Raw genomic sequence first — 26589 nt, 5'->3', positions numbered from 1 at the left:
TGCATAAAGGACCCTGTTGTGACAAAATTACTATCAGCCAGGAACTCCTCACTGGCTTGTTTGATAGCAAGGTCTAGCTCTTTTCCTTTGAACTCATCTGCAATCAAGTTCATCTCAGCACTCGGTGGCTCTTCAGGCATTCCTTCTTGTGTTTCCTCATAAGTGTAGGCAATCTCCCCGAGACTTCCTAACTGCAACAATTTCTCTGTCGGTGCTTGTTCATCTCCCACATGGATAGGGGATTGGGATGGAGAGCATAAAGGTTCACCTGTTTGCACCTCTTTGCCCACCCTTTGCCTTTTAAGGGAGTTTTGGATGTCAGTGACATCTCCTATTGCTCTCTTCCCTTTTGAAGTAGAGGGCTCACCAGTTACCGGCACTAGCACGCTATACCTTGGCTTCTTATGCATCACATAATCACCTGGAGGGATGGCCTTGGCAAAGGCAGGCTTGGCTAAAACCAACTTAACCCTTTCAGGATCGTTCCTCATTATAACCTCCCTCTTCTCCTTCAATGTCTGCATTAGGTCTTCAAAATAAAGAATTAAGAATTTAATTTTTTCCTCAAAGGGAGTAAAACTAGACAGAGGATCATAACCACCATCAAATTGGTGAATAAAATCAAGAGCCTTCTTGTATGCTACCCATTTTTGTTTTCTCAATTCTTGCTCATCTAGATTGGATTCATTTCTGATCAGATCCTCAGGAAAATGGGACTGATGTGGTCTACCTTTACATACTGCTCTCTTTCTGAACATGCCATTGAAGAAATCTTCAAGGTCAGCAAATCTTGATACTGCAGTAGACAACCTATATGGTTGAAAGAAATCATCAAAGTGTTTCCAGCCACCCTTGGTGATTACAAATTGATGAGCAATGGTGATGGTTGGGAAAATGGTAGAGCAACTCTTCCATCCCAAACTCACATTTGGACTCCATGGCAAACAGGGATTCAGATTCTAGTATGCCCAACACTTCATCCAACTGCTGTAAATGTTCTTTCCAAGATTTGCTGAATATTAGGATGTCATCGAAAAATATCAAAACAAACTTCCTTAACTGTTCTTGGAAGATTTTGTTCATGCATGACTGGAATGTAGCAGGAGCATTAGTCAAACCAAAGGGCATGACTAGGAACTCAAAATGCCCAAAGTGGCATCTGAAAGCAGTCTTCTCCACATCTGAAGCTCTCATTCTAATTTGAAGGTACCCCGATCCGAGGTCAATCTTGGAAAAGAACACTGCCAGATGTAGCTCATCAATGAGCTCATCAATCCTCGGAATAGGATACCGATTCTTGATGGTTTTCTGATTCAGGGCTCGGTAATCCACACACATGCGCATGGTCCCATCCTTCTTTCTCACCAAAACAACAGCCGAAGCAAAGGGGCTTTTGCTAGGCCGGATGTAACCCATGTCAAGCAATTCCTGAATTGCTTTCTCAATCTCATCCTTCTGCTTCTTAGGATATCGGTAAGGAGTAGTCATGACTGGCTTAGCTCCTTCTTCAAGCTCAATAATGTGTTCGGCACCTCTTTCAGGAGGTCTGCCAAGAGGTGGGTTTTCGAACACCTTGCTTCTCTTAGTTATCAAATCTTGAATGTCTTTGGGATAATTTCTGTGCTCTTGTTGTGGTTCTGAAGGCATTACCATGATCTTGCTCCTGTCCTTGACCATTGCTGAAATATCTGAGGAATAGCTGCCCTTATCCACCAATGGATTGGAAGGCATTATCAAACACTCCGGTGCCCACTCCACCTGATTATGGCGGATCAGCCTTTCCATTCTTTTCAAGGATACAACTTTAAGTCCCCCATGCGACATTCCTCTCAAAACTACCTTCTTCCCTTCTGACATGAATTTCAGCTCCATGGTTTGTAGGTTTAGTGTGATCTCACCTAGAGATCTCAGCCATTGAATCTCGAGGACTGCATCATCAGTCCCTTCAATGCTTACCACAAAGAAATCATCTCTGATTTCATGATTTCCCAACTTCAGAGACATGTTGGAAATCATTCTGTTACAGGATATAGTGGAGCCATCTACTACCATGAGTTTGAAGCCCTCAACTTCCTCTGCCACTAGTCCCTTTTTTGCAACAATGCTTTCATCAATGAAGTTGTGTGTTGTACCTGTGTCAATGAGAGCTATGACACGATGCTCTCCAATCACACCCCGAACTCTGAAAGACTCATTTTTGTGAATGCTCGAGAGTTGAGCAACAACTCCTCTATCTTCTGCCCAAATTCAAACCCTTCAGGAGCCTCTTCATACTCGCTGTCCCCAACTTCAGTCTGCTATTCCGAAATTTCAGAATCTGATCCATCTTCTGAATAGCATTCCATCTGATGCAAATTCCCCTTTCCATGGCACCTATGTCCGGGAACCCAAGGTTCTCTGCAAGAATAACATAGATTCTTTCTCCGGAGCTCTTGACGAAGCCCATCATCCATACGCGGAGAGAACTTCTTGGTCTGATTCATGAACTTCTTCTTGTCCTTTCTGAAAGGGAAAGGCTTAGACTAGATTTTACTCTTTGGGGCAGCCAACTCCATGCTTCAAGATTTTTTGATAGCTTCTGCTAGGGTGGGCGGATCAAAAGCTTTGACCCATCCTCTCAATGGTTCTTCAAGTCCCTCAGTGAAAAGGACAACAACCGCTTCTCTGAGATGCTACTCACCATGACTGACAGGTTTTGGAATTCAGTCACGTAAGTATCCAATGAATCTTGTTGCCTGAGTTGTGCAAGTTCTCTGAACTTCATCTCTGGATCCCTGGTGTCGAATCTCTCAATCAGCTTGTTGGTGAAATCAGCATAGGTGGTGATTAAGTTACGACCAAGGGTGACCAACCCATGGTACCACCATTCGTGGGCCACTCCATCCAAGTGCAAGGTAGCAAACTTGATGGCATCCTCCTCCGGCATCGGCCTCAAGGACAAGTAATTGTCCAACTTTTGTACCCATGCTCTAGCTATACTCTTAGCACTTCCATTAAAGTGTGCTAAGGTCACTCTTCCAAGAGCTTGCTAATAATCTCTTGGGGCAGCAGACTTATAGTCATTCATCCTTCCTCTCTTCATTTTCTGATTCATAAACTGATCCAGAGTTAGGATATCTCGGATCTCAACAAGAAGAGAAGCATACTCCATGTAACTGTTTCTTATTTCATCAGTTGTGGGTATCTCTGTTTCAGCTTGTTGTACTTCTCTTGGCAGAAATACAGGTTGTAAAGGCCTTGGGGCTGTTACTCCCATTTCCATTGCCTACAAGAGTGTTAGAAGTGCTGGCTTCCGGTCCATTGTTGGGTTGATTAGGGACCCCAACAACGTTTTGGTTGAGCTTTGCCAGCAGTAATGACATCATGTCTATCATGGCATTGAATTGCCTCTCTGCCTTCTTGTCGGGTGCCTCATTTGTTTCTGTAGTCTTATCTGCCATTGAATCCACTAAATCTGAGGTATCTAGATCCTTCTCTCTGTTTCTAAGTACTTCTGAAAATGTGCCCTCTTCAGGCACTATAGGAATCTGAAATTGCTGTCTCTTCTGCTCTCTGTTGTAGTATCTGACGTCTCTATCACTCATGGAGACTTCTGAACCCATTGACTCTCATAGGCTGGCAAGAAGACCAGCTCTGATACCACTGTAATATCCCAACAATTTTTTTTTTGATTTTTTAACAATAAGCGACACAAGCAATCACCACAACCCGTTAAGGTTAGAGAAATAAACCAAACTGGTAATAGGGAACCCTTCCACCTTTTGTTCACCGAGAGCCCAGTTTGGAAGGGTGAGAGCATACAGTGTTTCGGGGATCGTTAGCAACAATAATCAAACTGAAAATTACAATATCTGGGCGGCAAGTCAGCCCCTTCTGCTTATCCAGCAGGATAGAAACCAAACTCTTGGCGGTAAACCGACCAAGGGAAAATGACAAGAACTGAAACTCAATCACTCTACCGCGTTTTTTAGTGGGAGGACATTACATTAAGCTATCACTCTACCACTTATTCAGTGGGAGGACTGAGTACAAAAACTGAATTACAAAACTTAGAAGGCGGCAAGCCAGCCTCTTCCACTTATGCAGTGGGGATTACAAATAATATCAGAAAGAAGGGATGATCAGTACTACTGAAACAACCTTACAAAATAGAGATAAGATGAGAGGAGTAATTGCAGATTTTACAACAAGACTGTAATTTTTTGTTACAACTAATCTGTAGGCTGAAAGTACAATTTCAGCAGCCTATGGAAACATCAAAGTACTCATAATTCACTCATTTTTCACCTGAATCAACTCAAATCAATCCCAATCCCCCAATATAACTCTAACAACAACATCCCAACCAAATTACAACCCAAACAGACCACTAATCATTTGGCATGCATCCCAAGGCAAATGCAAAAACCAATGCTATACCTGGGAAGTTCGATTTGATCTAATAAATTCATTGCTCATTTAAAATGGTTAAAAACTCACACATTGTATCGCCATGGCTAGGAAGGAAGGACGAGCTAGTACCCAGAATGATGGAGTCGCCTGGTTAAGAGGTGTGAGCAAAATTAAAGCTCATCATCATTTATCTCAATTAAAGCTCCCCCATTTACATTTCTAACACATTTAGCAACAGGGTCATAGTTATTTACAATCTGGGTTAATAAGTCTACATCCATAAAAACCCTAGGGACTTTGAGCTTTCCCACATCTAACTCCCATACACTGTTCATTGGAGCAGAGGAATGTCTTTGGCCAAATCCCACTTTGAAGAGTCCCAGACCTGATATCCCTATCTGCGAATCCCTTAACCAGTTCCCTTTATCATACAAACCATCTCCAATTCTTAAATGGGGGGTCTTGGGCACTAATTCTTTAATCTTAGCAGCGACATTTGTAGACATGGTTAATTGTTCTAAGAAATCATCACATAAAGCTCTATCCTGATAATTTACCTTCCCTGTGAAATCTCTTCGAGGTGCCATCTTTGAATTACAGCTATTTCAACTTAAACTTCAAACAGACCTTTGAGAACTTAAGCACCCAATGATACCAATTCGAACTGTAACTTCTAAAATGTGTGCAGAACGAACTTGTTGTCTGAAGAAAATCGCTCTGCACAATGGTTCCTCTACAAAATCCCTTGAAATGATACTAAAATTCCATTGATGTGAGGCTTAATATGGCAATAGAGCATTGAATTGTGACATTAATCCACATGCTTCGGCAATCAATTCGCAATTGAATTTAGAAAAAAGAGCTCCAACGGACCAGAAAGAAATTCTCAATGTCCCGGCTTTTCGCTATTTCGCGAAGATTAAAAACCTCACATCTTTGCCATGCGAAACAACACCATCCATCAGATCGTTTAGAACTTGCACATCTCTTACCTTACCTGGGTCATCCTGCTTAAAAACGGGCCCCACCTTCCTTTCGCTGCTTCGCGAAGGATAAACCTCGCGCATCTCTTTCATGCGAAACAACACTGGCCGTTGGATTTTCTATCATTCGCTCAATCTTTACTCTCCATGGTGACTGCTAATCCTTTTCAATAACCGTATGAAGTCCTCACCGCTAATGGTTTTCACTGTTTCGCGAAGTTTAAAAACCTTGCATCTTCGGGCTGCGAAACAGCGCTCATCGTTGGATCTCTTTCGAGATGTGCAGCCTTTAACATTCTTTATCCTTTGAAGTGGGCCCTCTGCACGAAATCCACTTGCCCTATTGATTGCCGGTAGATAACTCTTACGTGTTAGCCATTTATTCGTTCAAGAACTCCATCGGACTCCACATTTGGACTGCCACGTGTTTTATTTAACCATGAATTTCATCACCATTGCCGCTCAATCGAAGTGGGCTCTTCACCATCCTTAGGAGCCACGTGCCCTACCGACAGGTCATCCCTTTTGCCCTAGCTGGACATCCAGCTATACCACCACATCATCCACTACGTAGTCGCCAGCTCCTTTTCGCCACTTCGCAAAGAGTAAACTTCATGCTGCTTCTGGTTGCGAACCAACGCGGGCTGTCCGATCAACTCCAAGTTGATCGGTCTTTAATAACTGGGAACTAGTCTATTTGCCGGGCCCACCTTCCTTTCGCTGCTTCACGAAAGATAAACTCCATGCTGTTTTGCCCAGCGAAATAACGCAGATCGTCAGATCTATCTCAAGATGCACCTTCTTTATTTTCCTCGTCACCCTTAAGTTGGACCCACTTCCCTTTCGCTGCTTTGCGAAAGATAAACTCCTAGCATTTTTCCTTTACGAAACAACGCGGGCCATTGGATCAACCGAAAGATATCGTCTTTTAACCTTCATTCTTTAACCCACCAGCCGGGCCCGTCAATCTTTTTGCTGTTTCGTGAAAGGTAAACTCCGCACATCTCTTTCAAGCGAAATAGCGCCAACCGTCAGATCGTCTTTGAGATGCGCGGTTTTTAACCAAGGGATCCACTTGCCTTTTGAGCCTGCCACTCTTTTCGCTGCTTCGTGAAGCATAAAGTTCGGGCTATTTTCCTTTGCGAATTCACGCGCATCGTCGGATCAACCAGAACTTGCATGGTTTTAATGAGGCCCGACAAAGAACTAAAAACTTAGGAAAAGGGCGCAAAATAAAACATTAATAGAGACCCGCCTAAGGCAAAAAGTAAAGGGGGGACCCCTTCACGACAGACCAACCCTTCCACTTAAGTGGAAAAAGTAACATAGAAATAGAACGCGAGGATTCCAAGACATAAAAAGGGTAAATTTCAAAAACCCTAAACCTTCACACCAATAACTCAGAGGCAAGATGAAGTGCTAAGTATAATTTTGCAGATTTTAGCAGATTATGGAACAAAATCACCCAAAAGTCAAAACAGTGATAACACAGCCGCCTTATTTATGATTTTATGATAGACTCTCCGTGCATGTCGCCGTCGCATGAAGAGTGATGGGCATTTATTCCTTGCATGGAGATGTTTATTATATTTTGGGCATGATCAGTATAGTGGGGTGCATTTAATGCACTAGTGGGCGCTATTTTAGGCTCATGGAATAATTGTATATGGGCTTTATGGGGTATTTATTGCCGATTCCCACCTTGTTGCATCTTGAGTGGAGAATCTTCTAGGGTAAAACCCTAATTAGGTTTGCATGGCCTGAGGCCTATATAAAGGGGTGACCCCCCTCATTTGTAAGGGAGGAGAGATTATTATCTGAGATTGTTGCATCAGGATTGTTGAAGTAGCTAACTTAATGCATTGTTCGATTTTGATGGTGTACTCTTGTTCTATTTTAGCAATCTGCATGGTCTTGCTCTCTTTAGTTAGATTAGATTTGATTACATGTTGTTAGGAGAACCGGATTTGATAGGAGTACTTGTTGCAAAATCCGAGCTCATACTTTTGGTGTGTAGCTAATTGTTGTATACCGTGCAAAATTAGCCTAAGCCTTTTGTTATGTGTGTACGCTTAACTTCGATCACTAATGAAGATTGTTCGATCCGATGGTCCATATTGGTGATCTGAAAAACCTCTACACACCCTTTGAAGATTGCACCGCCTTCGCGTAGTTGTGCTCTGCTGGCGAAGCGAAGCGTGGTTTGATTTTGCATGAGTAATCCTATCTCCTCTTCTTAGGATAGATTAGCTTTAGAATAGTTCCCTCTACCCTACTCTCATTTACTTTCTGCATAATTCGAAAATCAAAAAATCTAAAACTAGGGCTTTCATTGCAAATCATCCATATAGAAATCCTTGAGCTTGCATGAGTTATCATCTTCTTCAATTGAACACACGTAAGGTCCCTTGGGTTAACAACAAACCCATCAAACAACTATGTCACATCCACGCACTGAAGGAACCTTGGAATTAGCCGTTTGAACTTTATGCAGTCATAGCATATGGACTAATTTTGATCAAGAGAGGGTAAGGTGACCATTGGCAATTTTATTCTGTGTTCGACATTGTCAAAAAAAACACGTCAACAGGTCCAATCTTCTTCATGCACATTTTGCTAGGCTGCCCCTTAGGGAGTCTCTCTTTTCTCAGTTAGGCCATAACCGGATCACCTACCTTGTAGTGTACTTCTCTTCTTGTTTTGTTTGCTTGCATCTTGTATTTCTCATTGTTCTGCTGCAATATCTTCTTGACTTGTTCATGGATCTTCTTCATATTCTCTGCAAAGTTTTCACCTTGAGCACTCCTATGGTCCATAGAACTGAGGTCTCTGAGTTCTAAGACACCCCTTGTGGATGACATCCATATACAATCTCAAATGGAACAGAGTCATTGTAGGCATACTCTGCTTGTCCCAATATTAGATCCCAAACTTTGACCATGCTGTTTGGTGAGACATCTCAGCAAATTACCCAAGGACCTATTAACTAATTCAGTTTGATCATCAGATTGTGGATGGTATGCAGATGAAAAAGAAAGGTTAGTACCAAGTTTCTTCCACAAGGTTTGCCAAAAGTGGCTAACAAATTTTGTATCTCTATCACTCACTATGTTAAGAGGCAAACCATGGATCCTCACAATCTCTTTGAAGAACAACCCTGCTATGTAGAAGGCATCATTAGTGCATTTGCAAGGCACAAAGTGTGCCATCTTGCTGAATCTATCCACTATGACATAGACACTGTCATATCCTCTTGGAGTTCTAGGTAAACCAAGAACAAAGTCCATACTCACGCACTCACATGGCCTTGTTGGTATGGCAAGAGGCTGATATAACCCTGCATTGTTGGAGGTACCCTTAGCCCTTTGACAAATAGCACATTGCTCCACAAATCTTCTAACATCTGACTGTAGTCTAGGCCAATGGTAGAACCTGCCAACCTGCTCTAAGGTCTTGTCAAGACCAAAATGTCCACTTAGACTGCCTTGATGCTTCTCCTTGATGATATTGTCTCTCATAGAACATTGTGGTATGCAAAGTAGGTGTCCTTTAAACAATAAGCCTTCCTGCAACATAAAATCAGAATAGGCAACATGACAAGCATTAGCAAACTTTGAGCAAACATCATATGCTTCACCAAAATCTTTGTCACCTTGGTAGAGGTCTTTGAGGTCGCTTAACCCCACACTTTGTAGCTGCACTTCTTGGATGGTTAGAACCCTTCTACTTAAGGCATTTGCTACCTTATTAGTGACTCCTTTCTTGTGCTTGATGGAAAAGGTGTAGGCCTGCAAACACTCAACCCACTTGAGGTGTATTTGATTCAATTTCTCCTACCCATTCAAAACATTAAGGGCATGATTATCAGTGTAGACTATGAACTCTTTAGGTAACAGATAATGCTGCCACTTCTTGAGTGCTTGCACGATGGCATATAACTCTAGATCATAGGTAGAATACTTTTGTTTTGCTTCATTGAGCTTCTCAGAGAAAAATGTAACCGGGTGACCTTCTTGGCTCAAAACGGCCCCTATAGCCAACTTTCTAGCATCACACTCCACAGTGAAGAGATGATTGAAATCAGAGCCTAAGGTAAGGGAGTTCTGCTACCTTTTGTTTTAACAACTCAAACCCCTTGTCTGCTGCACTAGTCCACTTAAATTGACATTTTATCCCACCTTTGATGGTGTTCAAGATAGGTGCACACACATGGCTAAAACCTCTAATGAATTTCCTATAAAAAGAAGCTAAACCATGGAAACTTCTTACATCTACTATTGACTTAGGAGTAGGCCAATTCACTATTGCTTCCACTTTTGATGGATCGTGGATCCATTTTTAAACAACCTTGAGAAACTACAAAACCAAGATACACCAATTCATTTTTGAAAAAGTCACATTTATCCAAGTTGATCATCAACTTTTCTTGATGTAGCTTCCTCTAAATTTGATTCAAATGTTTGATATGCTCCTCCTTTGACCTGCTAAAAATCAAAATGTCATCAAGATATACATTGACAAACTTACCAATGAACTCTACAAGAACTTCATTCATGAGTCTCATGAAGGTACTAGGTGCATTTGTGAGCCCAAAGGGCATCACCAACCATTCATAGAGCCCCTCATTTGTTTTAAAGGCTGTCTTCCATTCATCACCAGGTCTGATCCTAATTTGATGATAACCTGATTTCAAATCCACCTTAGAAAAGTAGCAAGCTCCACCTAGGTAGTCCATTAGATCTTCAATCCTTGGCATTGAAAACCGGTATCTAATTGTGATTTTGTTGATGGCCCTTGAATTAGTGCACATCCTCCACTTGCCATCTTTCTTAGGTTCCAAAACTGTAGGCACTGCACATGGACTTAAACTCTTCTTTATCAACCCCTTATCTAGCAATTCCTGCACTTGCTTTGCTATTTCCTCATTTTGAGTAGGTGTCATTTTGTAAGCAGCTTTGTTTGGCAAAGTTGAACCAGGTATGAGGTCTATCTGATGGTTAACATCTCTCATAGGGGGTAAGGCATCCTGTATGTCATTGACAACTATGTCTTTGTACCGGTCTAGCAAGGTCTGCACCTCTTGAGGTATCACCAGTTTGGTTTCAGTCTTTGTCTCTTCTTTGGGTTTCACTACGAGAGCACATCCTTGGTTCCCTTCATGCTTCAACAATTTCAAGAACTCTTTCCCACTGAGCAACATAACACTTGATCCCACTCAACCAAGACACCTTATAGGGAGTGGTATGTGGCAACCTTTTCAATTTTAGTTTGTCTACCATCTCAACTAATACAATGTTCTCAGTAGAACCTGAATCCACTATAACTTTACAAATCTTACCATGACATCTGCAGGTGGTTTTCAAAAGTGTCTTCCTTTGTGTAGGTTCTTTGGACTCTGGTCTCCCTCTAGGACTGGTTCTGCCTTGCTGACTGGTGAGGTAACACTTTGACAGTCTTCTTCTTGCACCAAATGAGTTCTCTTGTCTCCCATGTGAGAGCTTGAAGTCTTTTCAGAACACCGGCTCATGGTATTCCCCACTTGATGACAATGGTAGCATTTGCCAGTGAAGAATGTGGTTCCTCTTCCCGAACTGCCAAATCTGCCTCTATAGTTATTTCTCCCTCTAGAGTTGCCTCTAAATTGTCCTCCTTTGTTAGGATTATCACCACCGTTCTCTGATTGATTGCCTTCATCATTCTTGCTGGCATTATAGCCCCTTCCAAAGGTGCCTCTTCCTCGGAAACCTTTGCACCTCTGCCTCTTTGATTCTGTTCACCTTTCCTTTTGATCTTATCTTCTGCTCTCAAGGCTAACTGAAAGCATTTATGGACTTTGTTAGGTGCTATCATACTGATCTCATCTTGAATGTTTTGTCTAAGGTCATTTAAGTACCTTGCAACCTTCTCCACTTCTTCCTCTTGCTTCCTAGCTCTTAGGGTAAGTTTGTTGAACTCCTCTGTATAGGTACTCACATCCATTTCTCTTTGTTTCAAATTCTGCAACTTCTTGTGCATCTGCACCTCATAATCTGTAGGTAGGAATTGAGTTTTAATCCTAATCTTCATTTTCTCCCGAGAGATGATCTTCTTTCTCCCGGTTTGTTCTCTTTCTTCTTGCATCATGTTCCACCACACTAGAGCTGATCCATTCAATCTTGACTTGGCCAAATTGACCCTCTTTTCTTCTACAACTTCCTTTTATTCAAAATGATTGTTCAAGGCTTCTATCCAATCCAGTAACTCTTCTCCATTTAGGCTTCCATTGTAGATAGGTAAACCTTCTATGTTGTCTTTATTGAGTGACTTGAGGGCATCCAAGAAGATCTGCTGATCTTTGTCCAACTCCTTCTTTTCTGTTATGACTCCTATCACATCTGTATCTTCATCATTAGTTTCATCACCCCATTCAGTGACCTTGCCCTTGCCTTTCTTGCTTTCTTGCTCCCGGGCTTCACTAAGCATATCTTGGACCAACTTCCTGATGGCCTCTTGGCTCATTGCCTTTGGTGGCATGCTATTGGCTTCTGACTCTACCTCTAGGTCTGACATACAACACTTTGTTCAATCAATTGGCTCTGATACCAATCTGATGTAGAGAGGATTGACTCTTCACCTTTTTGTGCTACCTTGTCTAGGTCTCTCCTCCAAGCTACACAAGAATCATCCAATGATTCTACACCTCACACCTCCAAGGGTTTGCAAGACTTACCCTCTTTGACCTTCCCAAGGTCCTTAGGCTAGGATAAGCTCTTGTTGTTTTGTGAGTTCCATTTTCTTGCCTCGGAGACCTTGTTTTCCCACTCCCTTTCACACTCAACCGGAGAGTTCAACCCCTCTACCACAAGATCTTCATTCCCCACACTACACACACAAGGATGGATGATTTTGGATGGATTCCCAACCCTACTCCTTGCTCAAGAGCTTTGACATTTACCAGTTTGGTGTTTTACAAACAAACTGCAGTTTTAGGCCTAATAGGAGACCTAATTGTTGGAGCCCTGTTAGCGGGGTGTTCTGCATTTACCGGTTGAACTTCCTTAACAACCCTATGAACTCTTTTACATTCCAGACACCCTTTTGGGGTTTACATACAATATCTCAAAACCGAAGGTGGGTTTTGTCACTAACATATCTAACCTTTATTGGTTAACTAGGCTTAATTGCCCCTTCCTAGGCCTTAAAAATAGGGATTGATCAAAACTCCTTCACCGGTCTGATTGCTTGAGTGAATTGATGATAGTTTGGGGTTTGTGCTTCCATATGGAATTCCACTCCAATCATACTTCATCTCCACTCACCGGATTCACCCAATTAGGGCCTGTTATCCATGATTCCTAATGCTTGCCAACTCAATGTGCCAAGCTTAGGGTATGGTGGCAAATTTTTGATTTAGCTTGCCCTGTCTCAAAACCAAAAAGAAAACATAGTATACAATGTAACCTAACATTCCACAAGGTTTCAAAGAGGAAATCCACCATGGAACGTTAGGTTGGAGCCATTTTGCTCTCAAAACCCTGGTTTTTAGGGCTCTTGGACCTGCCTACAACAAAATGAAGTTTATTCACGAATTACAGCACTTCAAGACTTCAAATCAAAGATAAAATGAAGGTAAGACACCAGTATAACAATCCATGACCCTATCTTGGACGTGTCAATCCGTAGTACGTACAGGCCGTGCAACTTGCAAAGAACAACAAAAACTCGATAGAACACACCCAATGGGAAACCGAAACTTGTTTATTTGCTTTCAGATCTTCAACAACTTTCAACAACTGATTATCATCATTTTTTTCAAGCCTTATACTGGCCTTGGAGTAGTTACAAACGCTCATAACCGAATGTGTCAACCAACTAGCCGTTGGTGTATGAAAATGTTGCAAAGTTGCTATGAGCAACTTTTGGAATTTGTTGAATAGGTGAGCAACTTTGCTCAAACTCAAACTTGGTCACTTTCAAATGACTCATATGACCCCCAACAACTTCAAAACAACATCAACCAACCTACATTACTCAAAAACAACTTATCCTATTAAGTGCTCTACCTGGCATCCTTAAGAGCTCATATGCCAACATTGGCCAAACAAAGACTCTTAGGGCCCTTACAATCATTTGAGCACACACTCAATGGCCTCTTGGCCTTATTAGAAAAACTAAAAACATGATTCCAACATCCTGGAAACAAAGTTACCAAAATTTGCTAAGTGCCCCTGCACCAAGCTGCCATACACATTGAAGATCAGACCTTATGGGATGAAGAGCGAGAGGAACTACACATACAAATTGTAAGGTCCATGGATGTCATAGAAAAGCATCGAATGACATAATGAGTGTATTTGTACAGAATGACCGGAATACTGTATGAGGGGCCATGGATGGATATGCCACCACACACTGGAATATATGCAGGTCATACGATTGTGAAGCTTTCCACCTGCCAAATGTTGTCGTACCCTTCTTGTGGAGTTGGAATGCTTTTGCCATACATAAAAAACATACTCTCGCCATTATTGAAAGTGACAATGTGGCCCAAAGTGTGGAATATAAAGCGGAAAGAGTACTTTTTGATTTCCATTTCCCATCCCTCCTAATTTCCTCTTTCTTTTCCTGTGAATTTATGATGAAGTTGATTTCGCTTGACAATTATTTATATGCTACACGTTACATATTCTACTCTTCATACTCTCCATAATTTTACATGCTTCCATCTATTGTAGAGATCAAACCATAGAGGGAAGTGAGTGTGAAGTAGGGAACCTGGGGAAAGATGGGCAAGTAAAGAACATTTTTATTGGGAAATTTTGTGCCCCAGAAGAGAAGGAAGGAATCTTGAAGAACCTGAGGGAATTCTCTAATGTCATTGCATGGGGATATGAAGATTTAAAGACCTATGACACTTCCCTCTTCACACACACAATTTCACTAAAGCCAGGAAGCAAACCATTTCGGTAAAGGCAGAGGCCAGCGAATCCATTGCTAGAGCCGCTGATATATCAGGAGGTGAAGAAATTGCTCTCAGCAAGGATCATTTTTCCATTTAGGCACTTGATGTGGGTCGCCAACTTGGTTCCAATTAGAAAGAAGAACAGAGAAATAAGGTTGTGTGTAGACTTCTGGAACCTAAACCGAGCTTCAGAGAAAGATAATTACCTGTTGCCATCACTCGATGAAGTGCTGCAAATTGTTAATGGTTCACAAATGATGTCATTTCTAGATGGCTATTTTGGGTACAACCAAGTCATGGTGGAAGAAGATATATTGAAGACTTGTCATATCCCCACTTTGAAATAGAATTTAATAATAAATGATAATAATAAAATTAAAATATAAAATGATATAATTAAATATGATTAATAAAAAATTAATTAAGTTAATGAAAAGTCAAAAGACATGAAAGGAAAAGTTGCGACTCCCTCAACAATGATATATAAAAGGGAGAAGAAAACCTCATTTGAGAGGGGGGATAATTTGGTGATGAGAAGTGCAGATTTGATTTAAATAATAAGTGCAGATCTGATTATGAAAGGTTGTGTCCCTTTCAAATGGTAGAAATATTGAAGAGTTACACTCTTTCAAAGGGTGCTAATGGTGAAAGGGCATGTCTCTTGCCAAAGGGCATACATGATGAAAAGGTGTGACCTCTCCCTCAAATTGAGAGATATAAAGGGAAGGAATCAAAAGCATCTAGTGACATCACCATTGATAAGATCCGATCAGAATTGTTATCAAGTTACAAGAAGTAACATTTGTGTTCTTTATGGTATGCCTTCCGATCTGCAGGCGACATCTACAGTGCGAACTCCAACCGCAGGCTACAATCTGCGTACAGGTAAGAGGGGTTAAGAAGTCTTAAGGTATATGTGTGTGTGGACGTGTGTGCCACACACACACATATGCATTTTTATGAATACATATATCTCTGATGATTACTTATATGAATGTAGCAATAAAGATAGAAATCTATCTAGAATATGTATGTATATTTAGGATCATTAGAAAGATTAAAGAATATGTAAATGAAGATGTAAATTATGGAATGGAAAACAATAATGAATTATAAAATGTAATATTAATGTGATTATATGATGAAGGTTATAGGGAAGAAATTCCCTTAGCCTAATGGAGGGATTATGATTTTCCCTGGAGGGCAGTATATACTGAATATCTATATGCATATATATGGCTTGGTTGACTAAGTTCATCCAAGAAGAGACGGATCTGGCCGGTCCCCTTTGAGGACTTGGATGATGGGATGCATCATCCAAGGCAAGGAATTGACATAGGGTCTTCCTTGGATGGCTTGGGTGTAAGAGGTTACACCCAAGACAGGAATCGAATTAACCTTCGATTTCCTGGAGGGCTTGGATGTAAGAAATTACATTCAAGACAAGAGTCGAATTAACCTTCAATTTCCTGGAGGGCTTGGATGTAAGAAATTACATTCAAGATAGGAGTCGAATTCACCTTCGACTTCCTGGAGGGCTTGGAACCAAGATGGGTTCCAAGAAGGCGAGCTTCACGGTCGCCTAAGGACATAATTTTGTATGGCAATCGTATCCTTTTTATTAGATAAAAGTTGTGATTATGTTAAGTAAGTATATTAAAGTTAGATTGCAATTTAGATTACTTCTATATATATATATATATGTTTGTTGTATTCTAACAATCTATTTTGCAGGTTAATGATCTCTAACTAGTAGGGACATTACAAGACTACCTTTACCACCAAGTGGGGCACTTTTGTCTATAGGAGAATGCGATTCGACCTCATCAATGCAGGAGCCATCTTCCGGAGGGCGATGGACATTGCATTTTGAGACTTGGTTGGAAAATGCATGATAATATATATGTACTATCTCATTGTATTTTCCAAGAAAAGAGATCATATTGATGACTTAGGAAAATCTTTCAGAGGTGTAGAAGATATGGGATATCTTTAAATCCCAAGAAATGCAAATTTGGTGTTATTGAGGGAAAGCTTCGTGGACATGTTATTTCAGAGAAGGGAATCTCCATTGATCTTGAATGCATATAAGCTATTTCAAAGATTGGCCTACCAACCAGCCAAAGGGAATTGAAATCATTCTTTGGCAAGATTAACTTTGTAAGGAAGTTTATTACTAGATTCGCCGAAATTGTGAAGCCTTTGAACGATATGTTAAAGAAGGGAGCAAAGATAGAGTGGACAACTCCAACAAGGTGGGCATTCAAAGAGATAAAGCAAGCAATTGTAAATGCCTCAATCCTTGTTAGCCCTGATTATTCAAAACCCTTCTATCTGTATTCCTTTGCTTCAAAGCATACCTGTGCAGCAGTTCTCATACAGAGAATAGACGAGAAGGATGAGCATTCCATTGCATTTATGAGTACACCACTAAAGGATGTAGAGATAGGTATCCCAATGTTGAGAAGGAAGCCTATGCTTTGGTCAAGGATATTAAGAAATTCAGACATTATCTCATGAGAAGCAAAGTGTTTTCTATATTTCCCGATGCGGAAATTAAAACGTTATTGATGTAGAATGAACTGGGTGAGAGAAGAGGCAAGTGGGTCACCAGGATCCAAGAATATGACATAGAGATACAACCAATGAAGATAGTCTGTGGACAAGCCTTAGCTCAGACAATTGCCACAAAAGGACCCAGACTAGTGCAACAAATGTATGTCTTGGAGGAAGTATCTCCAGGAGAATGATACGACAACCTTGTTTATTATTTGTTGAATCATAGATGCCCTCCCCATTTGAGCCTTGTACAAAAGAGAGCCTTAAGAATGAAAAGCCAGAGATATGTGCTTCAAGGGGCCATGTTGTATAGAAAGAACCATGAGGGGATCTACTTGAGATGCATTGGGAATGAAGAAGCTAAGCAGATTATGGAGCACTTTCAAAGCAAATTTGGAAACATCAAATTGCAAGGGCAGGATACTATTGGCCCACGTTGTTTAAGGATGCATATGAAAATGTGAAGGCATGTCACACATGTCAGGTGGCTTCTTTTCGTGAGAAAAATCCTGCCATGCCACTTTAGCTTGTCATTGAAGTGAGGCCGTTTGCTAAATGGGGGTTGGAATTTATTGGGATGATCAATCCCCCTTCTTCAACTTAGCATAAGTACATCCTTATTGCCACTGATTACTGCACGAGATGTTTGGAAGCCCAAGCTTTGAAGCTTTGCACAACAGATGTAGTGATCAAGTTCCTGAAAGAGAATATCATTACAAGGTTTGGATGTCCTAATGCACTGGTGTGCGATAGTGGTCCCACATTCTCATCTCTGAAGTTTTCTAACTGGGCCTTTGAATATGGAATCACGCTGAACTTCTCTTCGAATTATTACCCGCAGGGTAATGGACTGGCAGAATCAACAAATAAGAATTTGTTGAGTGCGATTAAGAAGTTATTGGACAAAAATCCTAAGGATTGGCACATGCAGTTGAGGTTTGCTCTTTGGGCAGATAGGACAAGAACGAAGAATTACTTGGGAATGTCTCCTTACCACCTAGTCTATGGACAGGATCTAGTCTTTCCAGTTCAGTTGAGGATCCTAACTCTGCAGTTTCTACAGGAATATCTAGATGGTGAAGACAAAGTTTAGACATGTCTTTCATAGTTGTTACACCTTGAGGAGAAAAGAAATCAGGCATTGGAGAATTTTGCGAAGCATCAAGGAGTGGTCAAATGTTGGTTTGACAAGCAAGCTAAGATCAAGTCTTTCAGGATTCCTGACTTGGTTTTAAGTTGCGATAAGTCTCATGAAAGAAGAGGTGATCACGAGAAGTTCAACAAATTGTGGATGGGCCCTTATCAAATTTCTAAAATCCTTGGGGATAATGCATTTAAGTTGAAGACTTTGACAGGAGAGGATATTCCATTGCCCTATCAAAGGACAAATTCCTCAAGCATTATTTCTAGTTGTAGGTTTCTTTCCGGGACCTGCTTTGTACCATATTAGGTTAGGTTTTCCTTTTGGTTTGTTTCTGTTTGTTTTGGTGGTTTTTGGGTTTTGGTTTGTTTTGTTTTGTTTTTGCTTTCTTGTTTGTTTTCCTGTTTGGTTTCGGTTATAGTTTTCAGCCTTTGGTGCCGGTTTCCCTTGAGCTTGTCTGCTCAAGTGGTTTTGCTTAGGTTTAGGGTTTTGAGTGGCCTGAATTGTTTGGAGTTCTTGTTTGTGAGTAGGGTGATGATGTTCTCCTTTCCACAAGTCTGGTTGTACTCCACTGATTTTATATCTTGACACAAGAATCTTGAGATTGTCATGCTTTTCATGCCTAAACAATTGCTCTGAGTCATTTAGATTTCTTAGGAGAAGTTATGGCTGGTAAAAACCTTACATCTTGCTTCAACGCCATTGGAATCTCCAAACCCATAGTAAGCTTCACTGCTTACGAGCCAAAGGAATTGACGGAAATAAAATGCAATATCAAAACAAAAGAAAAGATGAAAAATGAAAGGAAATATCAAATTATTGGCTTTGGGAATATGTGGATAACTCCACCGAGGCTATGGATGCCCGACTGGCGGTGGAGCAATATTCGTGGAATTTCAGAGACAACCTCCTCAGAGCTATGGACACTGGCAGCAAGGCAATGTCCCAAATACTTTTGAAGTATAGATACCTCTAGCTTGCCATAGCTGATTCTAGGAGTTTGGATGGTCTTATGAGATGGAATTAATACATATGCACACACTTAACAATCTCGGATGAAAGTGTTTTTATCTGGATTCTAGCCTTGAAGTGTTTTTCAACACTTCACCTGTGGAGTCACCAGATGTTGTGACCTAATCACACATCACCCCATTCCAAATGGGGACCCCCTACTTTTTAGGTCCTCTTTGTCTTTTGGTCTTGGTTTGCTGGATCTTTTTGCGGCAGTCTCGTCAGTCCTCTCAGTTTGCAAGCGTTTGGGGGTCAATTTGATCAAGTCTGCAAGTCGATTGAGTAAATTTGGCCAAGTCTGGAACTTGTTTTGTCAATTTTAGGGTTTTGCCACAAAGTGCTTGTAGGGACAAAGTGCTTGTAGGGCCACAAGAACCTCTACATGAACAAGCCCATCTGCATGCACAAGCCCAAGATATGATAAGCTCACCAAGTTCTACCCCTCTTAAAAATCTTCACAATTCAATTTCAGAGAAGTTAAAGATTCATGAGATTGCAAACTGTTCCGATTGGTAGAATGTCCATAGGCCATATTTTGTTTATCTAGAATCTTAACATGAATACATTAGAATGTACCCTTATGCACTGCTGTAACACCTTACATTTTCACTATTATGCTACAAAGTGAAATTCTTCTTCATTCTTTATTTCATCATTTTGTTGAATCTTTGATATTTGTCTCTTGTTTTTAAAGTTTTTTTCCAATTCCATTGCAATTTCTTAGAAAGATAGAAAGAAAGAAGCTATATTAAATGTTATGAATGACCACAGCAGGTCAACATACTCAAAAGTACAAATTACACTAGTAAGTAGGGATGTTAAAAAGAACTCTTCAGAGCTGAAAAAGTAAAATGTTAGAACTATGAAAGATGCTAAGTAAAAGGGATCAATCCACAACAAGTACAAACCTAGACAAGTTAGAAAAGTAAGGTAGATGGTACACTCACAAATAGCAAAGTGAAAACAAGTTCCCTTTATGAAACCACACAGAGGAAGTTTGAAGTTGGGTGTTGAGGCTAGAGTCAAATCTAGCACTATTTTGTGTCAAAGTTTGGGCAAAAGAAATGATAGTTGCATCATCGATTGCTGTGAAAAGGGCCAATGCATGATATACTGATTTTCACAGAAGAATTGCCCTGGATAAGAGAGCTTTCCTGAAAAATTCTAGGACTAAGAAGGATACCTCTTCAAGAAATCCTCATAACCTCCATGGTCAAAGATGCTTGAAAGGTAGAGAGAAAATTTGCAGCCCACACATATCCTACTAATGTGGATTTTATGTGAGGGAGACCAGCTAGCCCTCTACCTTAAATAGTAATTGAACCACCATCTTTTTCTCGAGAACAAGAGGATTGAGGCATTTGGGTGGAAGATTGTGAAAGGGATGTTGTTTCCTTGACCTACCTCCATTTTTGTGGGGAACACCACTGTCCACTGTCCATTTAATGCCTTCATTGGATGGAAGATATAGAAAGGAGGTAATCAATTTGGTGATCCTACAAAAAAGGGACAATTTCTTCAAGGTAAAGGGTCAACCATCTCTAGTTGAGATAATATGAAAAGGTGGCTTGGGAACCTCCCGAGTCTCCATACAAATTGGTATATCTGCCTCAAAATTCACACTAGACATGACACCATATCTATTCACACTTTCAATTCAAATCTACTTTTGGAAAATCCAAAGAGCAAAAGAGTGCAAGGCTATCTTATTGAATAGTAAAGTTTTGTGAAGAATTGAGTTAAAAACGAATCACCTAAGCCTTAACAATGAAGGAATGAACTAAAGTGTTCATTGAAATGAGAAAGTATCATGACTCTTAATGTGACATAACCCAACTTTTCCATGCTCCTACATCATGGGTTACTTTCTCTTGAGGTCCCCATACTTGTACTGGTATAGTTATGGTATTGTTATTGGTCCATAAATCTCTCAGTTTCTCCTACTATTCATGGTAATAAGCAATCATAATAAAATTATAATGTTGCTCTAGGCACAAAATGTTTAATAGAAGCAAAAAACAAAAAAACAAAGATAAATAATTAAATAAGAATTTTAAAGAATTGTAACTAAATCACTATTAGTCCTACAACATCTAGTTCAATTGAACCAACTATTGATTTAGAGAATCTTAATGAAGAGCAATGTCATGATCTCTATTTGCGTAGTTTGTGAGTTTGACAATTATCTTGAAAATCATGTAAGCCTATCTGATATATCACGTCATAACTCAGTTAATATTTTCAATAATCAATTGTTAGAATGTTTTGTTATTTTTGGGTTAATTTTAAGAATATAACATTGATATTATGGTACATATTGTTTTATTTGTTTGTATTTTTATCTATCTATTATTTTTTGTTTGGATGTACCCAAGCCATATTGTATTTGAGGTCCAAACGAATATGGTGAGTACTAGAACCCATACCCGCACCTCTACCAATAACTAAGCCACTCTTTACAAAAAAATTAAAAGATGAAAAGCTACTAACAATCTTGTCTTCGCTTCAAATCCATATTTCTTAGTGGAAATTTCTACAAACATAGGATATTGATTGGTTCTTTGTGTGTGAATTTTGAACGGTATTCAAACTTTGTGTTGATTTCTTTTTTTGTAGTTTTATTGAAATAAATGATTTTTTTTTCTAATTCCAAGTATTTGTTCAACAGGCATCTTATCGATGGGAAAAGCGCCAAGCAAGAGTTTTGGTAGGAACCAAAACTTGTCTTTGTAGAGCATTAATTTTAAATTTTATTGTAGTCATTTGTTGAACGTATGCCAATGTATTATCACTTTCACCTTAATGAAACTAAGATTTGACCATTCTCTAGAGTAAACAATGTGCACCGTTTACATCCAGAGGCCTCTTTCAAGAAGGCAAGTAATTCCATAAAATCTAAACAGGTTTCTATCCATAAATCTAATTCTTATTATTATGGACTTTGTAAGCCTTAAATCTCTAAAATAAGAAAACTAGCTTTGGATAGTAATAATATGTTTGTTTGATAAAGTTTTGAAGGGATCCATTGTTGTCTATGCCATATGCAAAAATGTTCATCCTACGCCTCCAAGAAATGCTCATTATAAGTAATCTAATATTTTAGAGATCAATCAAGTTCATGGATATTTTCGACATATTATAAGTAATCTAATTGGGTAGAATATGGCTTGCTTTCATTTTCTAGACATGAAGATCTCACTTATAGCATACATTGATAGATATAGGATTCAAGATTATCATTTGTGCAGTAGCTTAGGACTATGATATATTCAAGAGTTGATAATCTATGTCGAGTTAAAAAGATATTGGACATGGATTTTTTGCAGAATTTTAGATCCATGATTATTAATGTGAGGTACCACACAAATTTGACAGTAGTACCTCTTCAATGCATATTGATTTTCATTAGGATGATTTACTAAGTATAGTTGATTTCTAAATTATGATTAAGGTAAGGTTTGTTGGAATTTTTTAACTTATCTAATTTAATTTTATATTCTAGGGTAATAAACTATCTATTTACCACATAAGTAACTTATTACAAGTGATTAATTGTCAACATGTTTATGATTGTGGTCATTTAACACCTACAAATTGATATAAAGAGTTCTATTGTTATCATTGATTTAATGTGGAAAAATCATACCACATTTTGAGGCAATTTGGTTTTAACTTCTTTTAGAGTTCTTACCATTTTGGGAATTGGGATGTTTTGAGGGTGGCAAGATGGGGATGAAACACCCCGCATTGTCCTTACATGTACCACATGCAAGGGTTGTGTTCTCAAGATGACCTTGTGTTGCAAGCAATGCCCCTTGTGAAAACCCCCACTATAACCAAGGGACCCCATGAACCCCAAAATAACATTTTTTTAAATCACTTTTAAGCTCTATAAATTTTCATTTCATAAGTGTTTGTGGGTTTCACAATCTTCATTACTATTTTTTGGAAGCACATGAATGGATATAGAGAAGAAAATAAATAAAAAAGAATGATGGTATTCCAATTCTTCAACTGTACACCCCTTATGTTGTGCCCTCACACATGTATTACATGGCCACTCCTCTTAACCTCTACATTATCCTTTATTTTGTCTTAATTTAATTTTATATATATATATGTGTGTGTGTGTGTATATAAAGAATGACGGTATTCCAATTCTTCAAATGTACACCCCTCACATTGTGCCCTCACACATGTATTACATGGCCACTACTCTTAACCTCTACACTATACTCTATTTTTGTGTTAATTTTATATATTTATATAGCTTTATTTTTTACTTTTAATTTATTTATAATATATTGTTTTTTTCTTTTTTTGATTAAATAGTTGAGTGTTTCTATTGACCCTCACCCTCAATTCTAGACATTAAATAGGTGCAACATATAGGATCACAAATAGGGGGCCCATCCCTTGATAACCAATAGTCCAAGTCCATGAATACAATGATGCAAGAACACAAAACCTGTGAGCTCACTGGCCCAATAGAGCTTCGAGCTTGAGTGGGCACAACAATGGCACCCACAACCATTACACTGTTGGTTGAAAATTTTGTACACTTGGGGAAATATACAAAATTGTGGTTTCAACCACAGCACACGAGTAAAAACTCTCCTAATAAGGGAAGGCTCCCCCTATCTAACTAAAACTGAAATAAAAACAGGATGGTACAACAGTCTTCCTTCTTTCTTCAAGAAAGACAATATTTTTTTCTCTTCACAGAAATGGATAGCGATTGAATATGAACAGTGGTAACTACTTTCAAGTGAAATGAGAGAAAGGAAATGAAGTTTCCTGAAAGCCCAAAGACTTCCGTCACTTCCTTCGGGACGAGACAGCAATATCGAGCTCAAAGACTTGACTATTGAAAGTCCTATCTACCCTTTGCTATACTAAATTTTACAACGGATAAAAGATAACAGCTCAAAGACTAGAATAATCTATTCTTTCAACACAAAGACAAGAACTAATGCAAGCTCAAAGACTTGCTGCTCCTTCTAGAGATTTTCCTATTTTAATTAATCTTCTCTACTTGCAGCTCAAAGACTTCAAATCAGATTAGACTAAGCTCCTTTAGAAACACTTTGCATGGAAGAAATAAAAAGATTCAAACTCAAACATGTAGCTCAAAGACTCAAAACTTGAGTAATCCTTCTTTACTATTCTTCAAAACCTTCAATTCACATACATAAGCTCAAAGACTTCTTGCTGTAAATTTGGCAGAGTTTTTGCTTGCTTTCCCAAAAGACGATAATTACAATGGACACCTCAAGTATTTATAGAAGAGGAGCCTTGAGAAAAAGGTGGGAGGATCCTAACTAACTTGAGAGATTCTCTCAACCACCAAGACTCATTCAATAACTAACAGAGACTTCATTAACTAACTAAAAGTTACTCCAACTAACTAAGACTTATTCCAACTACAGTCCTAATTGGACACAACTTGTAGTTGCCTTACATGTAATTACAAAAGTGCAAGTAATGTGTAACTTGCATTTTACAAAAAATACTTTTACATGTAACTTGCCAAAACTAAAATACAACTAAAGATTACAAAAGAGGGAAAATTCAACTAAAAACACTTAAGTCGCATTTTGTGAAGACACAAATCATTGAAATTTCCGGATGCTCGCTTGTAATTCCTCGGGATTCGGTTCATGGGTGTTCTTGGCAACAACCATAGTTTTCACAATAGTGTCGTGACAGCGGAGGAGCGCAGAATTGTTTTTATCCAAGATAGACTGGATTTCATGCAAAAGGCTTGGTGTTTCATCAATGCTTGAATCGAAGCTGCCGAGAATTGTTCGCTCCTCCATTCATTATGAATCCTCATCTGTAAATCAGCAAGAACTTCTTCTTTTGGAATCAGCTTTCCATCCTGACTTACTATGTTGCAAGAGGCCCTTTCACAATGTGAGACATTATCTCGGTAAACTTCACCCCGGAATCTCCTTGCATCACCGATCTCCTCAATGAGGGATTTAAGAACAAGGGTCTTGTTTTCCAGGAGTTCTTCAAATTCCAAGTATATAACCCTGGAAGAGATGATGGCATGCTCCTGCAAAATACTCAGCTGTTGTTGGGGCATGGTACGCCAGATTGTCAAACTTTCTTCAACACTTTCCAGATTCTTTTTGAAAGTATTAGAAGTCTGATCCAGTTTCTCCTCAATGGTCTCTAGTTTAGACATTATTTGAAAAATGTCTTTTATTAATTGTACACATTGATCATGAAGTTGATCAACCCAGGAATCCAGTGCTTGTACCTTTTGAGCAGCCCTTTCCACTCCATGAATCGATTCTTGGGAACCAGAAGAACCTATGGAGTTACTCCCTTTAGCAGTCGGTTTTGTGATTTTATGAATGGCTGCCATAAGCTGTCGGTTTTCCTCTTCTAGCTTGTCTTTCTTCGCTAGAAGCTCATCACACCTTTGCACCAGTGAAGCAACAGAAAACTGAGCATCATGTTTAATGACCTCATGCGTTTGCTTGCCCAACTCTATCCTTGTAACCTTATAATCAGCAGCTGACATTTCATCAAGTGGCTTATCTACAATAGGTTCCACAATTTCAGCTACTTTCATCTTGTTGCTATCACCAGTTACCCTAGAGATAGTCTTGGCCTTCTTAGCAACTTTGGATCTGGATTGTTTGAGTTGCTGGTAATCAAAGGCATCAGGTGAGATTTCTTGCTTCTTCCTTTTCGGGGTAAACGAACTAAGCCATGGAGGCAAAGTCATCAACTCTCTTCCAGTAGCAGACGTAGGCAAAGGAGAAGCAGTTTCTGTTTGAATTACCGTGGTCATCCTGGGAGGAATATCTGTTTGGACAGCGACCACGGTTTGCTCAATTACCAATGGGCATGAAGATTGCCTCATGAATTCTTCAAAACCAGAAGTGGAAGTATCAATTTTTGATAACTGGATGCAAGTAGGAATATCTTCAGGAACTTTCAACACACTTTTTTGTTGATGATCAGGAGATGGCTCATATGCTGAAATGGAAATTGCATTCTGAGGAGACTCATCCACAAGCAAATCAGGAGGAGAAAGAGGCGTCTCAATGGAAACTGGAGGAATGACCTCATGAGGCGAGTCTGAAACTGGAGACTTAGGAGCATCATCAGATTGCTGCCCCTCTTTTGGATTATCCAGATTGATCACCTGAACATGGAATCGTGATTTTTCCTTCCCACGAACAGTCGTCTCCTCAGGAGGAAGCACTACTGCACAATTGACTCGTAACTTGATCCTTGTGCCCGAAGATGAAGCACCCTCCTTGTTGTCAATCTGAATCTCAGATTTCCGTCCAAGAGGCCCCATAGAATCATCTTCTTTACCAACCTTGATTTTGATAAGTCTAATAGCATTACTTTTCAGCCATGAGTTGGTGTTGGCCAAGATAGGCTGAAATCTGTCAAGGATGGATATGCACTCTTTGTGCGACCATTGGATCAAAGGAAGTGGAGCTTCCTCAACCCTCCGTGAAGTGTATTCAGGATCAAGTATATGCCCGTCATCAATCATCCCTTGTGGGATATCCGCCAAGTTCAAATCAACA

General features: G+C 39.6%; 1 protein-coding gene across 1 annotated transcript in view; it reads left to right on the top strand.

Annotated features, from left to right (window-relative positions):
- Positions 1-26589, top strand: part of LOC131034284 (chaperone protein dnaJ C76, chloroplastic) — a 227455-nt gene that overhangs the window by 174133 nt on the left and 26733 nt on the right. Inside the window, exon 7 of the mRNA XM_057965730.2 lies at positions 21696-21734. Within this exon, the coding sequence (XP_057821713.2) occupies positions 21696-21734 (39 nt within the window). The remainder of the gene's footprint in view (positions 1-21695; positions 21735-26589) is intronic.

The sequence above is a fragment of the Cryptomeria japonica genome, chromosome 3 (assembly GCF_030272615.1).
Source record: "Cryptomeria japonica chromosome 3, Sugi_1.0, whole genome shotgun sequence".
Classification (NCBI taxonomy): Eukaryota; Viridiplantae; Streptophyta; class Pinopsida; order Cupressales; family Cupressaceae; genus Cryptomeria; species Cryptomeria japonica.
This window is presented reverse-complemented; position numbering and strand designations above follow the sequence as displayed.